At 53.3% G+C, this 15,537-nt stretch overlaps 6 protein-coding genes across 6 annotated transcripts; 1 reads left to right on the top strand and 5 right to left on the bottom strand.

Annotated features, from left to right (window-relative positions):
* Window positions 1-847: 847 nt before the first annotated feature.
* BO72DRAFT_458028 (MFS transporter) lies at window positions 848-2,906 on the bottom strand (the record flags this gene model as incomplete). The annotated part of the gene is made up of 4 exons (XM_040946362.1): window positions 848-2,031; window positions 2,108-2,199; window positions 2,248-2,302; window positions 2,441-2,906. 4 exons carry the CDS (start codon window positions 2,904-2,906, stop codon window positions 848-850), a joined length of 1,797 nt encoding a protein of 598 aa, XP_040802194.1.
* A 1,418-nt stretch (window positions 2,907-4,324) lies between these two features.
* On the bottom strand, window positions 4,325-6,415 carry BO72DRAFT_77140 (uncharacterized protein). Its single transcript, XM_040950700.1, has 2 exons — window positions 5,390-6,415; window positions 4,325-5,336 (listed from the first exon to the last, which is right to left on the bottom strand). Exons 1-2 carry the CDS (start codon window positions 6,263-6,265, stop codon window positions 4,506-4,508), a joined length of 1,707 nt encoding a protein of 568 aa, XP_040802195.1. The 5' UTR covers window positions 6,266-6,415; the 3' UTR covers window positions 4,325-4,505.
* Window positions 6,416-7,833: 1,418 nt separating this feature from the next.
* On the top strand, window positions 7,834-8,681 carry BO72DRAFT_447234 (proteasome regulatory particle lid subunit SEM1). Its single transcript, XM_040944486.1, has 3 exons — window positions 7,834-8,119; window positions 8,281-8,398; window positions 8,562-8,681. The coding sequence occupies exons 1-3, from the start codon at window positions 8,002-8,004 to the stop codon at window positions 8,593-8,595; spliced, it is 270 nt and encodes an 89-aa protein (XP_040802196.1). The 5' UTR covers window positions 7,834-8,001; the 3' UTR covers window positions 8,596-8,681.
* Window positions 8,682-8,951: 270 nt separating this feature from the next.
* pgkA (phosphoglycerate kinase pgkA) lies at window positions 8,952-10,738 on the bottom strand (the record flags this gene model as incomplete). The annotated part of the gene is made up of 3 exons (XM_040944487.1): window positions 8,952-10,120; window positions 10,183-10,603; window positions 10,673-10,738. Coding segments are annotated over 3 exons (1,250 nt in total), but the record flags the coding sequence as incomplete, so codon positions are not given.
* An 817-nt stretch (window positions 10,739-11,555) lies between these two features.
* Window positions 11,556-13,216, bottom strand: BO72DRAFT_447238 (Mpv17/PMP22 family protein). The gene is made up of 6 exons (XM_040944488.1): window positions 12,701-13,216; window positions 12,440-12,530; window positions 12,350-12,375; window positions 11,931-12,273; window positions 11,700-11,866; window positions 11,556-11,638 (listed from the first exon to the last, which is right to left on the bottom strand). The coding sequence occupies exons 1-6, from the start codon at window positions 12,764-12,766 to the stop codon at window positions 11,567-11,569; spliced, it is 765 nt and encodes a 254-aa protein (XP_040802198.1). The 5' UTR covers window positions 12,767-13,216; the 3' UTR covers window positions 11,556-11,566.
* Window positions 13,217-13,596: 380 nt separating this feature from the next.
* BO72DRAFT_376152 (TRAPP trafficking subunit Trs65 domain-containing protein) lies at window positions 13,597-15,509 on the bottom strand (the record flags this gene model as incomplete). The annotated part of the gene is made up of 4 exons (XM_040941199.1): window positions 13,597-13,765; window positions 13,824-14,949; window positions 15,003-15,272; window positions 15,335-15,509. The coding sequence occupies 4 exons, from the start codon at window positions 15,507-15,509 to the stop codon at window positions 13,597-13,599; spliced, it is 1,740 nt and encodes a 579-aa protein (XP_040802199.1).
* Window positions 15,510-15,537: the final 28 nt, after the last annotated feature.

A 15,537-nucleotide genomic window follows, 5' to 3' on the forward strand; every position in this document is an offset into this window, starting at 1 on the left:
CACTCACTCACTGCCGCCCGCAGGGTGCTTGCTTGCTTGCTCTGTTTTTTTTTCTTTTTCTCCTTCTCCCTCCCTTCCCCCTCTCCAGTCTCCAGTCTTCAGTCTCCAGTCTCGTGCTTCCCCCCCACCCTTCTCCCCCTACCTGACGTAATTTGCCAACGAGATTGGGAGTTTTTCCGAGAGGGGGGAAATCACATGTTGAGCTGGAGACTAACTAAGCGACTCTCTGCCTCAGTGCCCTGCACCCAGCACCCTACCTACGCAGCTGACTCGCGTAAACCCGAACAACAAACCAGACCAGTTCCTGTAGATGCTTCACGGTAGCATATCCATAAAACCTCCATTATACCCAGTGATGAAGACTTCTCTCTGCTGTAGCTGTATTAGAAGAGGATAGCGTGGTGTCTCATCCACTCATCTGCCTGCTGCCTATTACCGGCGAAGCAGAATACCTGTCCTCGTAAATGGGTCGGTGCATTTACTGTGAGTCTGTGTATTGATGACTAAGCGTAATCAGCAGTGATAACTACATTATGCAGATACAACAATAGCAACCACGAGCTCACATCAAGTCGAAAAAAAAATCAAAACAACAAATCTATTAGTGACTAACATTATCATGTAAGAACGAAAGTGGGTATCTAACATCCCCGATCATGTCGTATGCATATATACAGGTCATGCAAGGAAAGACAAAACACACAACACGAAATCCAACCGGGTTCATCAGAGGTATCATAAATCACAAATCACTTTTCAGAGCAGAAGCCGTGCTGCCGAATGACCCACCCTGGGACCCAACCCCATTCCCCAGATATAATCTCCAACTAGAAAGACGAAGAGTAAATCAATCATAAACCGAAGCGCGCGACCACTTTCCGCGCGCCCGAATGCGCTTCCCGTAAATATAAAACAGATAGGGAATGGGGATCAACGCCACGGCCACGAACCCCAACACACTCGCCGCCCAGGGCACCCCCATCTTCGTGAACATGATATTCGCAAATAGGGGGAAACAGCCCGCGAAGAGACTGCGCATGAAGGTATTGGCCGCGACGGCGCTGGCCGAGACCGCCTGAAAGGTGTCGATCAGATAGTTGAGGGCGGCCTGGAAGATGGTGAAGAACCCGAAGCCCATGAACACGGCCCCGATGCAGGGACAGATCCAGTGAAACTTGAGGGTGCCGGTCCAGCCGAACAGAAACAACCCTCCCGCGAAAAACACCGAGCCGAGCATCATGGGCGGGAGCCGGGCTTCGGGGACGGGGCGGTTGCCGTTGGCCTTGAAGCGGCGGACGTAGAAGCGCTGGTTGAAGAGGTTGATGGCGGCGCCGCAGAGGATGCCGATCAGATACGCCAGGAAGGGCAGGGCGCCGACGACGGGGTTCCAGCCCCGGATGCGCTGGAATTCGATGGGGAAGGCGGCGAGACTGAGGTAGAGGATGCCGTAGACGAAGGAGGCGTAGAGCGCCACGAGGAAGCAGATGGGCGTGGTCAGGAGCGCGAAGGGACGGATCATGTATTTGTTGCCGAGCTCGCGCAGCGTCACGTCCCATTCTTCGTGGCGCGCGTGCAAGGCCCAGTTGCCGGTGCTGAAGCGCAGGCGTTGCGCTTTGTACACCAGGAGAACCGGAGGGTAGGATTCGTCCAAACATAAAAGGTCGAGAGCGAGGAAGAACATCATCATGATGCCCGTGATGTATTGCGTCCACCGCCAGCCGAGGTAGCTTTGCGTGATCGCCCCGCCGACGATGGGTCCCAGTACGGGCCCGCCGACAACGGCCATCGCGTAGCCCACGATCGCCGCGCCGCGCTGCTCCGCCGTCCAGATGTCGCTGAGCACGCCGCCGGTGTTGGTGACCGGGGCAGACCCAAAAAAGCCCGTAAAGAAGCGGGTCAGCATCACGGTCTGCAGGTCTTTCGCGGTGGCGGTGCCGAAGGAGAAGATCGCGGCGATGAAGTAGGGGGCCAGCACGGCGGGTTTGCGGCCGTAGACTTCGGAGATGGGCGCCCAGATCAGTGGGCCGAGGCCTGTTCATCTGTTAGTCAATTTGAAAATTCCCTTCATAGAATGGTTGCAAGTGATGGTGGAAGGGCGTAGACGTACCGAACCCGAAAAGCAACAACGTCGTCCCCAATGTCCCGACTTCCTCGCCAACATGAAACTCCGAGTCGACTTGCGTTGTACCGGTGGAGTAACTAGATGCGCATCTTGTTAGCATCATCACCTAAACCAATTGTACTCACACACCACTCCAAATAAGCTTGGGGATAACATACATCGAACTCGCCCACGTAGCACCTATTCACCGAAAATAAGAAGTATTAGCATAGGCATATCATCCTCATAGAGCAGAACCCCTCCGAAATGCACCCGCATGCATGCGCCACCACCCAACTCTAATCCCTCCCCGGAGATAAGATAAACCTGGAAACATACCCATTGTCGTCAACCCGTACAAAACCGTCGTGATCGCCTTCTTCCGAAAGCTCCAATTCATGGGCCGATAGGGATCATCCGGCCCGTCAAAGTCGACGATGACGTCCTCGGTGGTCTTGGTGTGGGAAAGCGGGTGGGTGAAGCGGGCGGTTTGGCCCGGCTCGCGGCTGCGGATGCGCGAGACGATCGAGTGCGTGCGGGTCTCCAGGGTGGCGGAGAAGCCCGAGGCGACGGTGGATTGCTTCTCGAGGGCGTTGGGGTCCGGGTCAGCATTGTTGATGTCGTGGTATTGAGGTTCGGATTGAGAGGCATGGTGGTGGTGGTGGTGGTGGTGATGGGAGCTGGAACTGGAGGTGGAAGTGGATGAGATGACGGAATGCGACGATGACAGTTGATTCTGGTTTGGCTGGTGGTGATTATGGGGTTGGGAATTGCTGCCGCTGCCCTCGTGGGCCGGAAGTGACATGTTGATCGTTTCTTGGTATTTCGCAAAATTCCACCGTTCAAATTCCCCGATTCTCGACTATAGATAGAGTTTTGGCAACAGAATCTATAAAATTAAAATTGAGAAAGAGTTCACGTAGATTGTAGAGTAAATTGACCAAGATTGTTCTCTCGCAAGCAGTACACAGTATGTATACTAGGTAGATGATGTCAATTTATCCCTCGAAGTCACTCCAGCAGAAGTAGGTTGAACTGCCGTCAAGAAAAAAGATTGGGAGGAAGTCCAACGTCACTGCAACGGAACAGTCCGCTGTTAATATACTTAGAGTGATAGAGCCCAGAGGATATACTTACATCCACTTGCAAAAAAAAAACTCTTGGGTGCCCACTCCCACTCCCACTCCCACTCCCCTCCCCACTGTGCCGTTGTCGGACCTCCGATCCTTGGGTCTTATCTCGGCGTTTGCTGGTTCAGTCGCCGAGGGTCTTGACATAATATGTGGATTGATAGATCATTCACTGAGTATGTATGTACCCTATGTACATGTGTGCTGCTGTGATTGACCTGCAGATCCGTTCCAGTTTTCTGCGATGGATAGAGTCAAGTGTCTGCTTCGCACTCGACGATAATTGTGTCGACAGAAGGGGTCCAGATGAAGTCTAGATTGCGCGAGAGCATGCGCTACTGCTAGGATAGGGTCTACCTGCCCTGTCCTCTAAGCAGCGGTAAGAGGGACCAGCGCTAATATGACGCAGTCAGGCCTACCTAACCTATACGCTAGCACGGATTAGCTATCATCACCAACTTGTTTAGTCCCAGGTATCGATGTGCATCTGCACCCTTCGGCGAGCAAAGCCGAGCACCGTCACCGACGGCCTCAGTTCACCGACCACATCCTAATCACTTGCACGCTCGAGAAAAGTATTGGTGAATGACTCACACAATTCAAACCTATCACATACATCAGAAACCTATGCAGACACTGGATTCAGCCCTGTCACCTGAAACGAAGAGCGATCCTCAGCATCGTCGGAGCCATCCGTCGGAGCATCCGCCCGAGCTCCTCGGACATATCGCTGGTGGACTCGGATATAAATCCGGTGCCGAGAATCCGAGACGCCACTTCAGAACTTGCATCTATGCCTAACCTGGAACTACGGAAGACAGCTGATACCGCGTTGAACTTTCTAGTGATGACGAACCGCGGTGTACATACTGCGGATTCTCGCTATAACGAATCAATTGGGAATGGTCGATAACTTTGCTGTAACGAGAAAATCGTTGTTGCGAAAATAGACACTCCGTACTTGGTGGAGATTCTATTCATTCTCTAGAACAAAAAAGACAGGCACGTGACCGTCGGCTCAAGAATCACCTAGATAAGTATATCCCTTTACTTAGTTAGGAAATACTTAGTTAGGAAATATTCGCTGCCATCCATGATTGACATTGCAGTCGAAATCGCATTCATTTCCCCATCTATCTATTCCTGATTGATTCGCGGTGTGTAAATATATTCCTCTGTATCATGTACGCCGGCGGATATTTGTACAACCCGTCATTAGAACTCGTCAATCGTCATCGACTCACCCCTGGTATGTATAGATGCCCCAACTCCCATTAGACGCTGGTATTGTGAGCCGTTTCCCACTTCTGCACCGCCTCCATGGCCGCCGTGACCTTCAGGCCGATGCGCGCGTCCAGCTCGTAGCTCTCCCACTTGGCCGCCTTCTCGAGGTGCTCCTTGCACTCCCGCACCTGCCGCCGCTCCAGCTGCAACGGGTCGCTCTCACCGCCAGTCTCCTCGGCGGTGACCGCCTTGCCGTGCAGCGCCTGGTACGTCGGCCGTTCCATCCACAGGTTGGCGGCCATTTCAAAGTGCGCGACCGGGTAGATCCAGTTGTCTCGCAGATGGCCCGTGAACAGCGACTTGTCCTGCGTGAAGATCCCCGTCTGGATCAGCTCCTTGGCCTCGTCGTGCCGCCGCATGGCGCGGTAGACAGCCGCGCGCAGAATCTGCAGGATGGCCTTCTCCTCCGGGCCCTCACGCGCCCAGGTCGCCTTGTTGTCTGGGCCCTCGGACCAGGCCAGCTTCGAGAGCGACTCCTCCAACTGGGCCTGGGTCATGCGGCTGTGGCCATTCCAAAAAAAGATCATCTCCTCAATCGGATCAACGCCCACCGCCTCAACGAGGGAGACCTTCCATTCCTTGGCGCGGGCTTCCCACTTGGCAATCTTGCGCGAGACAAACACATCGAAAGGCAGCTGACGCGCCATGAACTTCTTCTTGCCGGCCAAGGGCGGGGCCGCGCGGAAGTACTCGGTCGCCTTTTCGGCGTGCTTGGCCGCAGCGGTGGGATCGGTCGTGGACAGACCCCGATACAGGCTCAGATGCGAGGCGCCTGCAATGTAGTAGTAGAGCGAGCGAGACCACGAGTTGAGATCCACGCACTAACAAGGTCAGTAACATTGTTACATTTCAGAATGCTCGTAAGATGACCCACCTCAATGAAAGACTCTGCACACAATTCGTATCTGTGGAGATACATCGCATTCAGACTACGTTCGAATATTCGCAGTGCCTCGACCTGTTTGAGGGGACTGCGGTCCTTCCCGCACAGGAGCTCCAAGGCAACGTCCAGCTTGCGGTTGGCGCCGTTCATGCGCGACTCTTCCAGTAGCCACAGCTGACTTTTAGGGAATCGTTCCCTCATCAATGCCAACAGAGCCTCAAGGCGCTCTTGAGGGTAGCCTTGCACGTCGTCCGGCGAGGCGGGGTCGGGCATGATGTCGCAGTAGCGGACGAACCCATTGGAGTAGCCGAGGATTGCGAATGCGGAGAGGGCTCCGATCAGATTGTGGAACTTACTCGCCTGCCACAACATCTTGAGCCCGCGCTCTTTATCTCCGTGGAATCCGATGATTCCGAGCAATTTACTGAACACGGGCGGGACCATGGAGATCAGGACCAGGAGGATGCCGAAACAGAAATTAGAGCCCGAGTGGATGAACACATCGATCTGGTTCTTGAAAATGTCAGACTCCGGATCCTGGTCTAGCATGTCTGAGGTGGTGGTCAAGGTCTCGGTGCTGCCCGTGACCGTCAGACCGGTCAGTTGCTTTGAAAGCCCGGCCGCGTCCACGGGCGATGCAGGAGCCGTGCTAGTCGTGACACTGGGCCCTGGAAGTTTGGTCATGGAGCTGTTTCTCTCCGTAGGAGTACTATCTCCAGAGCTCCGCTCCTGCATGATGAACTTCTGCTCCATCTTCAGAATGGCATCCAACGTGATGTAGGCCTTGCGTAGTCGGTAGAACCCTTTGATACTCTCCGTCAGGCTCTCGTTCAGAACCCCGACAACCGCACTCATGAGCTGCGCCATTGCCTGGCAGAGCGCAAATTCCGTCCCGGGCGCATAGATCTGAGAGTGGTACGAGTTGGGCGCATTGGAGTTGTGCTGCGCTCGATGTTGATCATTGGCGGCACTGGTTTCGGCGGCATTGAGTCGCTCCGAGGCTATGAACAATACGCCATCAGTAAGGTTCCCGACTCAGTAGATCTAGTAGGGCAACCTACCTTGACGCATGATCTCCTGTTCAAACCCCAAGGTGGCACGGATGAAAGCGACCACACCTCTTCCGAGCTACACGACCGGACAAGAAAGAACACCGACCTCGATCAGCAGAGGCACAATACTCATCCAGAATAGCATACATACATTGTGGAAGGAGGAGGTGCCTTCCGACAGGCCATCCTCGGCACCATCCACGTCGTCATTGAGGATCAAAGTAGCGGCTGTGTCCCGACTTCGTTAGAACCAATATACACCTGCAGCGCTAGCCCCCGGAAAGAGCGGGGGTGTTTTAGATCAAAGATTCGAGGTTCATGCAAAGAACATACCCCTCATGGCATCCTCAACTAGTCAAAGATGCGAAGTCAGCATTCCGTACGTAATGATTTTGGCGCCAAACCTCAACACATGGAGAAGGAATCACTCACGATCCCGTAGTTCGGACAAAGAGTCCAGAGACTGGGTGGAGGCATTGGCGCCCGGCTTCTTGCCGTACAGCCATGAGCCGACTCTAAACATCCTTGATTGGAGAAAAAATTCAAGATGGATTTGGCGAAGATTAAACAAATAAACAAAGAAAGGTGGGCACGAGACAACTTTGAGGGGAGGGAGGGGAGGATCAGATTCCAGTCACGAGCCGGAGGGGCCCGGAGCCCAAAGGAAGAAAAAGCAGACGGAGAGGGAGAGACGGCGAATCTCCCATCAAAGCAGCAGCGTAGAGACTTTCCGGGGACATAACCTTGTAGAACAGGGCAGGAACGAGAAAGGGAAGAACAGAAAGGTAAGAAATAATCCTAGGGGGGAGAGAGAGGAAAGGGACTCGACTTGGGGACCGATATTATAAGCACACAAGTACCAGATGAAGGGTCCGGGAGTGATCTAAGCCGTGTCCACTTGCGGCGACGGCGGCGGCGGCGGAGCGGCGAGGCGAGGCGGAGGTAACGCTGGTGGTAGACTCGAAACCAATAATTTGAAACGATAAGAATAGATGATGCAGCTCCGCTTCCTCAGTGATTCCCGACCGGGGGAGATGTGTTCACTCGGTAGAGTCTAAGAGGGTAGTGTTCGTGAAGGCAGCCTTGTTTAGGCGGAAAGCTTGAGTGTTGCTGCTTAACTCCGTTGGACCAGACCAAGGAGGGAGTGAGTGAGATTGTGGATGTTGCGTCAGAGGGAATGAATGAGGGCATAATGGTTCGAGTCATGCATAGTGAGTAATTAGTGTATAATTATCAATGCACAATTTCATCAAGCTAAACCCAGTTGGGCGGAATATCGGAGCTGAGTGCGGTGAGCTTGTCATTGCTACTGCTGCTGCTCGCTGCGGCTTGCGCGCGCTTGCTTGCTTGCTTGCTTTCCCCTCATCACCATCACCATCACCATCATCCCCATCAATCACCTTCAACACCACCTCAACCCTCAACCCACAGTTTGACCCGGAATAGAATCACGACTACATACACTCAATCTTCCATCGCGACACCAACCAACCCACGCAACCACCCCCGAACCACCCCCCCCGAAACCACCACTCTCTTTCCCCGCCCATCATGTCCAGCACCAGCACCCAACCCCAAGACAAGGCCGAACCCAGCCAACAGCCCCAACAACAACAGAAGCCCTCCGTCCTGGAAGAAGACGATGAGTTCGAGGACTTCCCCGTGGAAGGTGCGTAAACCACACCACACCACACCCCTTCCCAACAACCAATTCCCACGCCGCACCACCATCCCTACCCTACATCATACACCCCATCACCCAGCACCCTTAACCTCCCCCTCTCCCCGAAATCAACCAACCAACCTGACCCTGTCCCCCAAAAAAAACAGACTGGCCCCAAGACGAAACCGAACAAGGCACCGCCACCGCCAACGGCACCGACGCCCACTTGTGGGAGGAAAGCTGGGACGATGACGACGCCGCCGAGGACTTTTCGAAGCAGTTGAAGTAGGTCTTTCCCCTCTCCATAACACAACCTCTTTACGTACCCGGCTTGATGAGTGCTGGGCACTGTGGCGCCATCCGGCTCTCTCCGTTGAGTCTGGAGGCTTTGTTTCGAGCATTTTCTGGGCATAAGGATAAGGCTGATTGGTACATTGTGTGTCTACAGAGAGGAGTTGAAAAAGGTGGATGCGTCTCGTTGATAGCAACTGCGGGGAGGAGGTTGTTGATGAGGGTTATGCTTGTGATCTTGTGATGGTATGAAGAATGGCATTGATGTTAGACTTTCTTCCCTTGTCTTTTTAGGGGATGATTTGGGTGTAGGGTGCATGGTGCATGGTGGAGGGGTTGTGGGTCGTAGAGTGGTTTTTTATGAGATGGTAAGGGAGGGGGGATGATTATGCAGTGGGAGTGGTGTATTTACCTAGGTACGGGTGTACAGTAGTGTTTCTGGATTGGGGGAGGGTGCTCGTGTCAGGTAACTGGCTCGATCAGGGGACACATCTGTCTCGAGCATGGAGGGTCTGCTACTATATTCTGGCAAGGTGGATATGATGTGGCCTTTAGAGGACTAGCAGAGTACTACATGATTATCTAACTAATAAGGTAGGAGCTTCCCAGTCTACACACAAGCTCCGACATTTGTCAATCATTCACAGCTTCGACCCTGTCACTGAACAGAAACCTCGGATCAGAAAGAAGTACAGTCAAAAACATTTGAAATTATCATCATCCTTGTACATTACATTCGTTGAAAGCATAAGACCGCACAAAAATTCCCCGAGACAGACAGACACGCAAGGGGGACCGAACGAACAAGACCAGACAGGCAAACATGACGCACGCATATATGCACACACACTCTCTCTCTCTCCCTCCCACATTCATCCCCCACACTGCACGCCTACAGGAAACCGTGCCCTACGCCTCCGGTGAGACATTAGATATATTGGTAATATTTTTACTTACTGGACAGAGCAGAGACACCGGGGAGGTCCTTACCCTCGAGGAGCTCGAGGGAGGCACCACCACCGGTGGAGACGTGGCTGAGCTTGTCCTCAACGCCGTACTTGGCGGCGACGGTAGCAGTGTCACCACCACCGATGATGACGATGGAGCCGGACTGGGCGGCCTGGACGACGGCGTCAAGGGTGTCCTCGGTGCCCTTGGCGAAGGGCTTCATCTCGAAGACACCGCAGGGGCCGTTCCAGAGGATGGTCTTGGCCTCGGCGATGACCTCCTTGTACAGGGCCACGGACTTCTCGCCGACGTCCAGGCCCATGAAGCCCTCGGGGATGCCCTCGGCGTCGGTGGCCTTGCCGGTCTGCGCGTCCTCGGCGAACTTGTCGGCCGTGATGTAGTCGACGGGCAGGACGACCTTGACGTTGTGCTTCTTGGCCTTCTCCATGACCTCGCCGACGATCTTGCTGCCGGCCTCGTCGAACAGGCTGTTGCCGATCTTGACGTTCTCCAGGGTCTTCTTGAAGGTGAAGGCCATGGCGCCCGTGATGATCAGGCTGTTGACCTTGGGCAGCAGGTTGTCGATCAGCTGGATCTTGTCGGAGACCTTGGCGCCGCCCAGGATGGCCAGGAAGGGCCGCTTGGGGCTCTCAAGGGCCTGGGCGAAGTAGTCCAGCTCCTTCTTGACCAAGAAGCCGGAGGCCTTCTGGGGAAGGTCGACTCCGACCATGGAGGAGTGAGCACGGTGAGCGGTGCCGAAAGCGTCGTCTGGTTTTAGGGAGATAGACATTAGCCTCATACAATGCATTAGCCAGACAGAAGCAACGTACTGATGTAGATGTCACCCAGGGCAGTCAGTCCCTTGCGGAACTCAGCAACGGCCTCCTTGTCGGCCTTGACCTTCTTGCCCTCGGCGTCCTTGGAGCTGCCCTCCTCCTCGGCGTGGAAACGCAGGTTCTCCAGGAGAACGATCTGGCCGCCGCTGGCCTTGTTGACGGTCTCCTCAACCTCCTTGCCGACGCAGTCCTCGGTGAAGATGACGGACTTGCCTAGCAGCTTCTCGAGCTCGGCCTGGACAGGCTTCAGGCTGTACTTGGGGTTGGCCTTGCCGTCGGGACGGCCGAGGTGAGACATAAGGATGACCGCCTTGGCGCCATTCTCAACGGCGTACTTGATGGTGGGGAGAGCTCCAACGATACGCTGGTTGTTGGTGATGTTCTTGTTGGCATCAAGAGGGACGTTGAAGTCGACCTGTAAGTCCCTTTGTTAGTATGGGGATTCAATTGCTGCTGCAGAGAAGAAAGTGAGGGGTAAACGTACGCGGATCAAGACACGCTTGTCCTTGAGGTCGACGTCAGTGATAGCGAGCTTGTTGGAGAGAGACATGGTGACTAATGAATCCGTGGGAATTGGTTCAGAGAAGAAAAGGAAGAAGGAGAGAAGAAGGAAGGAAAATTGGAATGGAAAATGGGCTTTTTACTTTATGAGCACGGAGGGGAGACTCGAGAGATCTCACGGTGACCGAGTCTGGTTACAGCGGGTTTGGTTGCAGACTGGCGGGGTAATTGTTTTGGGAATTGGTGGGGCGGCCGGTGAGCTGAGCTGAGAGATTCGCCTGCTGCTCGGGCTGTTGCGGGACTGATGTCACTGCCGCAGAAATCAGTCAATCCCGCTTCGGATCATATAGGGATTTCCTGGAGACTACCTAGAGCCTAGATGTACTAACTAAGTATACTGGAGTCCCTACAACCGTACAACGGGTCTACACCCCATGGGCAGCTTTAGCCATCTCGGCTCTGATGGAACTATTGACTCCGTCCCGTTCCGTGATCCTCCCCCCCGAACCCGGAGAAGTCATCCACCCTGGACCAAAACAACCTATTCCCCAAATCTTCATATCCTCGGCACTGCTGAACAAAACAACAAACACTGTGTATTTATCTTCATCCCCTTCTCAAAACAATCGAAGCACATGTATATTAGTGAGCGAAAACCTGTCAATGCGCATCAAACAACATTGCCGGCATGGAAGATAACCAAGACTCCACCCATGCGACAAGAACAAGCAATTCCCCTAACCCAACCATTGATATACAACGCCCCCGTAAGCATACAAATGACCGAAAAGCAGGGCCTAGTGAAACAATATGGCGTGAAAGAATGGCACCTTCGCACGATTCTCGATATGCCTCAAGATGAGAATTCGTTCTTTTTTCACTCTTCCTCCGAAGAGTTGGTCAATGACAGATAAGCAGTCCAGGCGATGCCAACAGATGACACAAAAGGCTATATAGCATTTAATCAGCATGGCGCAACATACCACCAGGCACCGACCATGGAAACTTACAATCTGGAACTGGATGGGGATGACACGGAAGTTGAGGATCTGGACGGCAGGCCAGAGAACAAAGTTGGCCTTCAGCGTAGGCAAGTATACGTCTTGGAACTTGCGCGTCAAGGCCCGCTTTCCACCACCTTCAGCCACCGTCATGAATGTGAAGAAGCACGCCAACCCTGTACACCTGGTTAGCGATCCATCCGTCCGCACACAGTAACTTGACCTTAAGGTTCACCATACCGAAAGGAGCGAACATGAGCTGGTCAAAAGCCACCCGCTTCAGCGCCGGAATGCTCGGGTTCTTCTTCGTGAGAGGGAAAGTGCGGGACAAGAAGCCAAACCAGTGGAATTGAACCGGGGCCATGAAGAAGCCGTACGACATGAACCGGGTGAGGCGCTCAAAGTCAAACGCTGGAATCGCGTGTCGCGCATGGCCCAGCTCCCCGAGAGCAGGCGGCTTCTCCTTGTCTAGATCGTGGATCTCAATCGAGATGAAGTCCCCACCATTGGACGAGCGGCGTGCGGAGCCAGCTCTGACAGCCGTGATCAGTTGTGCTACAGTGTCTGCGATTCCACCCAGGATCTATTGTCACCGTCCACAGTCAGTATGATTGTCTCGAATGCGTCTTCCGCATTGCGCTTCTTTTGCGGGCTCTTACCGCGTTGGTGACCATAGTAGTGAGGACTATAGGCGACAAGTTGAGTCAGTCAACTGGCAAAACGCTCCAGGGCGCCTCGCTGAATCCTACCTGGTTTCTCCGAATAGTAGGAGTTAAATTTGGCGGCAAGCCGCGTTGCCGCCGCCATCTCGATAAGAAAGATTATCGTATGAAGCAGTGGCTATGGGTGAGAAATGGACGAGGGGCAACGTCAGTCTCAATTCTTCGTGCTGTGGTAGCAAAAAAGAGATCTTTAAGAAATGAGGTATGTAGTGGTGAATTGTTGTAGTAATATGTGGAGTTGTGGGAAATTAAGAAAGAAGAAATTGAGAGTGTCTATCTAGTACATACCAAGCGACCGTAGATGTACCGCCGATTGAGTCCATCGAGAATGCTGCGACGACCAGCGGAGAACATGACGGAGACAGATTTCAATAATGTAATGGGGGGGGAGTAGGGATTCACGGGATGGAAGTAAATCGAAGGCGAGGGCAAGGAAAGGCCGGGCTGGCAGAGACGGCGAAGGTATGACGCAAAGGATAGATAAGTTTAAGTAAAAAAGGGTTCGGGGTTTGGGTGGGTGCACAAGCAACAACTGAATGCTCAGTAAGAAAGGGGGAGAAAGAGGTTGGGGATCGTCTGTCAAGTGGGCACAAATGCGATGAAGTAAGAGGAGACAGGAAGGTCAAGGAGAATAAATGATGATGATGATGATGATATGAGCCTCTTCGTCCAGCGAGTAAATCAGGCCAAGTCAGCAGGACTTTTAGGAGTGTTTGAGGTTGAGGTTGGAGGCTGAGGCAGTGAAGATGCGCAAAGGTCGAGGTCATTCTACAGTCAGACAGTCAACTCCATGCATCATTCACTTCCCCTCCTCTCCTCTCATCATCCACTCGCGTGATCTTCCGCCCTTCTCCGCCCGGCAGGCCGACCGGGCGCACTCCCCCCCCCCCCCCCCCTTCATTGCCGCTTTAGGGCTGAATTGCGCCCCCCTCACTACCTAGTAGTTAGTTCACGCCCCCATCTTGTTGCCGCTTTAGCTTGGCAATATTAGACTACACATATGTAAGTTACTCTACTCCTTTCTCGGTTGTGCACCATGTGGCATAGGATATAATCTATTAATTTATTCCATACAAATATTGCACAAACCCTGCACCAGAATCGTCCTCTCATGGCCGTTTACACATCAGTCAGGCATGCAAACAATCAGATCTATACACACAAGTTTACATCGTAGGCGGCATTCAAGCTGTCATGTTCCTGTCAAAGGAGAGAATATCCGGAAGGTCTCGGATGTCTGTCGTTTCGTTCGTATTGACATCCACTAGACGCACGGCTTCCAGACGGAGGGCGCCCACGGCCAATGGCAACAATTTCAATTCGGTCGCAAAGCAAGTCCCCGGCAGAAGTGGTCTGCGAGGCTAGTCATTAATCATCCTGTCAAACAATAATGGCTCAGGATATCACTTACCCAGCGCGAACATCTGTGCTCATTGAAACAAGCTCGGCTTCCTGGCCAGCCACACTCTTCTGGAGCGCATGCACGATGTTGTCGTCAGTCACGGCTTCTGCAATCTGGGCTTCCTTGCGAATAGATGCTGATGAGGATGAGGGGCGCGCCGTATGGGTCCGGGGATCGGGTCTCTTCCGTCGAGGGATGGCTATCATGGCAAACTTTCGAACGGTTGTGGACCGATTCACAATGAAGACATTCCACGAGAATGGCTTGCCGACTTCCACTCGAGGAGGCCCAGTGAACGTGATTGACACCCCGAGATCTGTCGTAGAGTATGCTCTATCCCTTAAAGAGCTACGATTAACTCCTGTCCCTCCTGCCATCGCGTTGTTGAGATTTTGATTCATAGGAAGGCTAGCCGGACGGTTATTCCGCTGCAGGGCCTGGCTGGGAGCACCAAAGGTAGGGTTGAGTGGCATAGAAAAGTCCACGTTGGTCCTCCACTGCATCAGAATTCGTGGATTGCAATTGTGCGATAGGTGGATCACGGCCTCCAAGGATATATCGAGGACACTGACCAAGACCGTCGTTGACGGACTTGGATTCTGCCCTTCCTCAGGGGTCAATTTGTATACCAGGGTTATATCATCTCGTGGTAGGCATCTGATGGGTGGGACAAGTCCTGGCGCATCTGAAAGTGTCTCGATGGTTCCATCTGACAACCGGAGCTCGGCCTTATCAAATGTCACATCGCAGGTGAGAAATGGTGTCACTTCAAAGTCAAGGCTGGCGACAGTGGTTGGCCGCCCGCTATAAGAGTTCAGCCGAGCATATCGTATCCTCGCACTCGCAGCTGGAACAACTCGGATCGGATGCCCTGAACGTTGTTGAATATGGTAAATGGGGTCTTCGGTCTGTTGTGCCGGTACAACACGCAAAAGTCGGGACGCTGGGAGGAAAGGATCTTTGAGAGAGAGGCATTTGTCCGAAGACAGAGGCTGTAGTACGTTGGCGGATGCTGGTATCAACGGTGGAAGGTAGTCGTCCCCACGAGATGTTTGTTGTTGGTTCTTCGCTAGATTGAGATTGGCGGAGGCGATGAAAAGAAGGGAAGGATGAGTGATGCGTATGCGCGGGCGTTCTATAGCAATTAGCACAACCCGAGCAAAGGCAGAGGTCCCGGAAGCCCCTTACTGAGAAAAGTTTCGATGCTCCAAATCACATAGACATGGTTGCCTTCTCCTGCATCGCCCTCGAACTCGTTGACAACCACAAGCGGCTCCTGTGCCTTGACGGCCCCTGAGAAGATCAGATCTCTGGTCGAAGTCGGGTTCTCTGCAACAGTCTCGGCCGGATCGATAGCAAAGGCATCTAGGCCGACCTCGAGCTGTGGAAGGTATTGTTTGAGGCTAGCAGGTGAACAATTAGAGAGTCGGAGGACGATGCGGACGGTGCAGAACTCATCTGTATCCCGCTATAGATGAGTAAGAGACAGAGCTCGAGTTGGACGACAGGTCATAACATACCGAAGAAGAGAACGGAGCGTTGGGATATTTGCGAAAGTACTGAGGTCAGGTCATCTGCGCCTCCTTCCAGAGCAGACGTCAGAGCAGCCTCCAAGTCTACATCTGAAGCATGCGGGACAACTGTATCTAGAACAGCATGCCTGAGGAATTCCCCGGGGATATCAAGACTCGGCATACTAGCGGGGTGACAATGATCGCATAGT

The sequence above is a fragment of the Aspergillus fijiensis genome, assembly GCF_003184825.1.
Source record: "Aspergillus fijiensis CBS 313.89 unplaced genomic scaffold BO72scaffold_18, whole genome shotgun sequence".
In the NCBI taxonomy this organism is placed as follows: Eukaryota; Fungi; Ascomycota; class Eurotiomycetes; order Eurotiales; family Aspergillaceae; genus Aspergillus; species Aspergillus fijiensis.

What these genes read in the sequence shown, in the direction of transcription:
- BO72DRAFT_77140 (XM_040950700.1), bottom strand. Translation starts at nt 6,265, where the DNA reads ATGGCGCAGCTCATGAGTGCGGTTGTCGGGGTTCTGAACGAGAGCCTG. An exon ending in GTGCAGAGTCTTTCATTGAG is followed by an intron (nt 5,337 to 5,389) that starts GTGGGTCATCTT and finishes TGACCTTGTTAG; the next exon opens with TGCGTGGATCTCAACTCGTG.
- BO72DRAFT_447234 (XM_040944486.1), top strand. Translation starts at nt 8,002, where the DNA reads ATGTCCAGCACCAGCACCCAACCCCAAGACAAGGCCGAACCCAGCCAA. An exon ending in CGAGGACTTCCCCGTGGAAG is followed by an intron (nt 8,120 to 8,280) that starts GTGCGTAAACCA and finishes CAAAAAAAACAG; the next exon opens with ACTGGCCCCAAGACGAAACC. An exon ending in GACTTTTCGAAGCAGTTGAA is followed by an intron (nt 8,399 to 8,561) that starts GTAGGTCTTTCC and finishes GTGTGTCTACAG; the next exon opens with AGAGGAGTTGAAAAAGGTGG.
- BO72DRAFT_447238 (XM_040944488.1), bottom strand. Translation starts at nt 12,766, where the DNA reads ATGTTCTCCGCTGGTCGTCGCAGCATTCTCGATGGACTCAATCGGCGG. An exon ending in GGTACATCTACGGTCGCTTG is followed by an intron (nt 12,531 to 12,700) that starts GTATGTACTAGA and finishes TCTCACCCATAG; the next exon opens with CCACTGCTTCATACGATAAT. An exon ending in TCCCCATCCAGTTCCAGATT is followed by an intron (nt 11,639 to 11,699) that starts GTAAGTTTCCAT and finishes AATGCTATATAG; the next exon opens with CCTTTTGTGTCATCTGTTGG.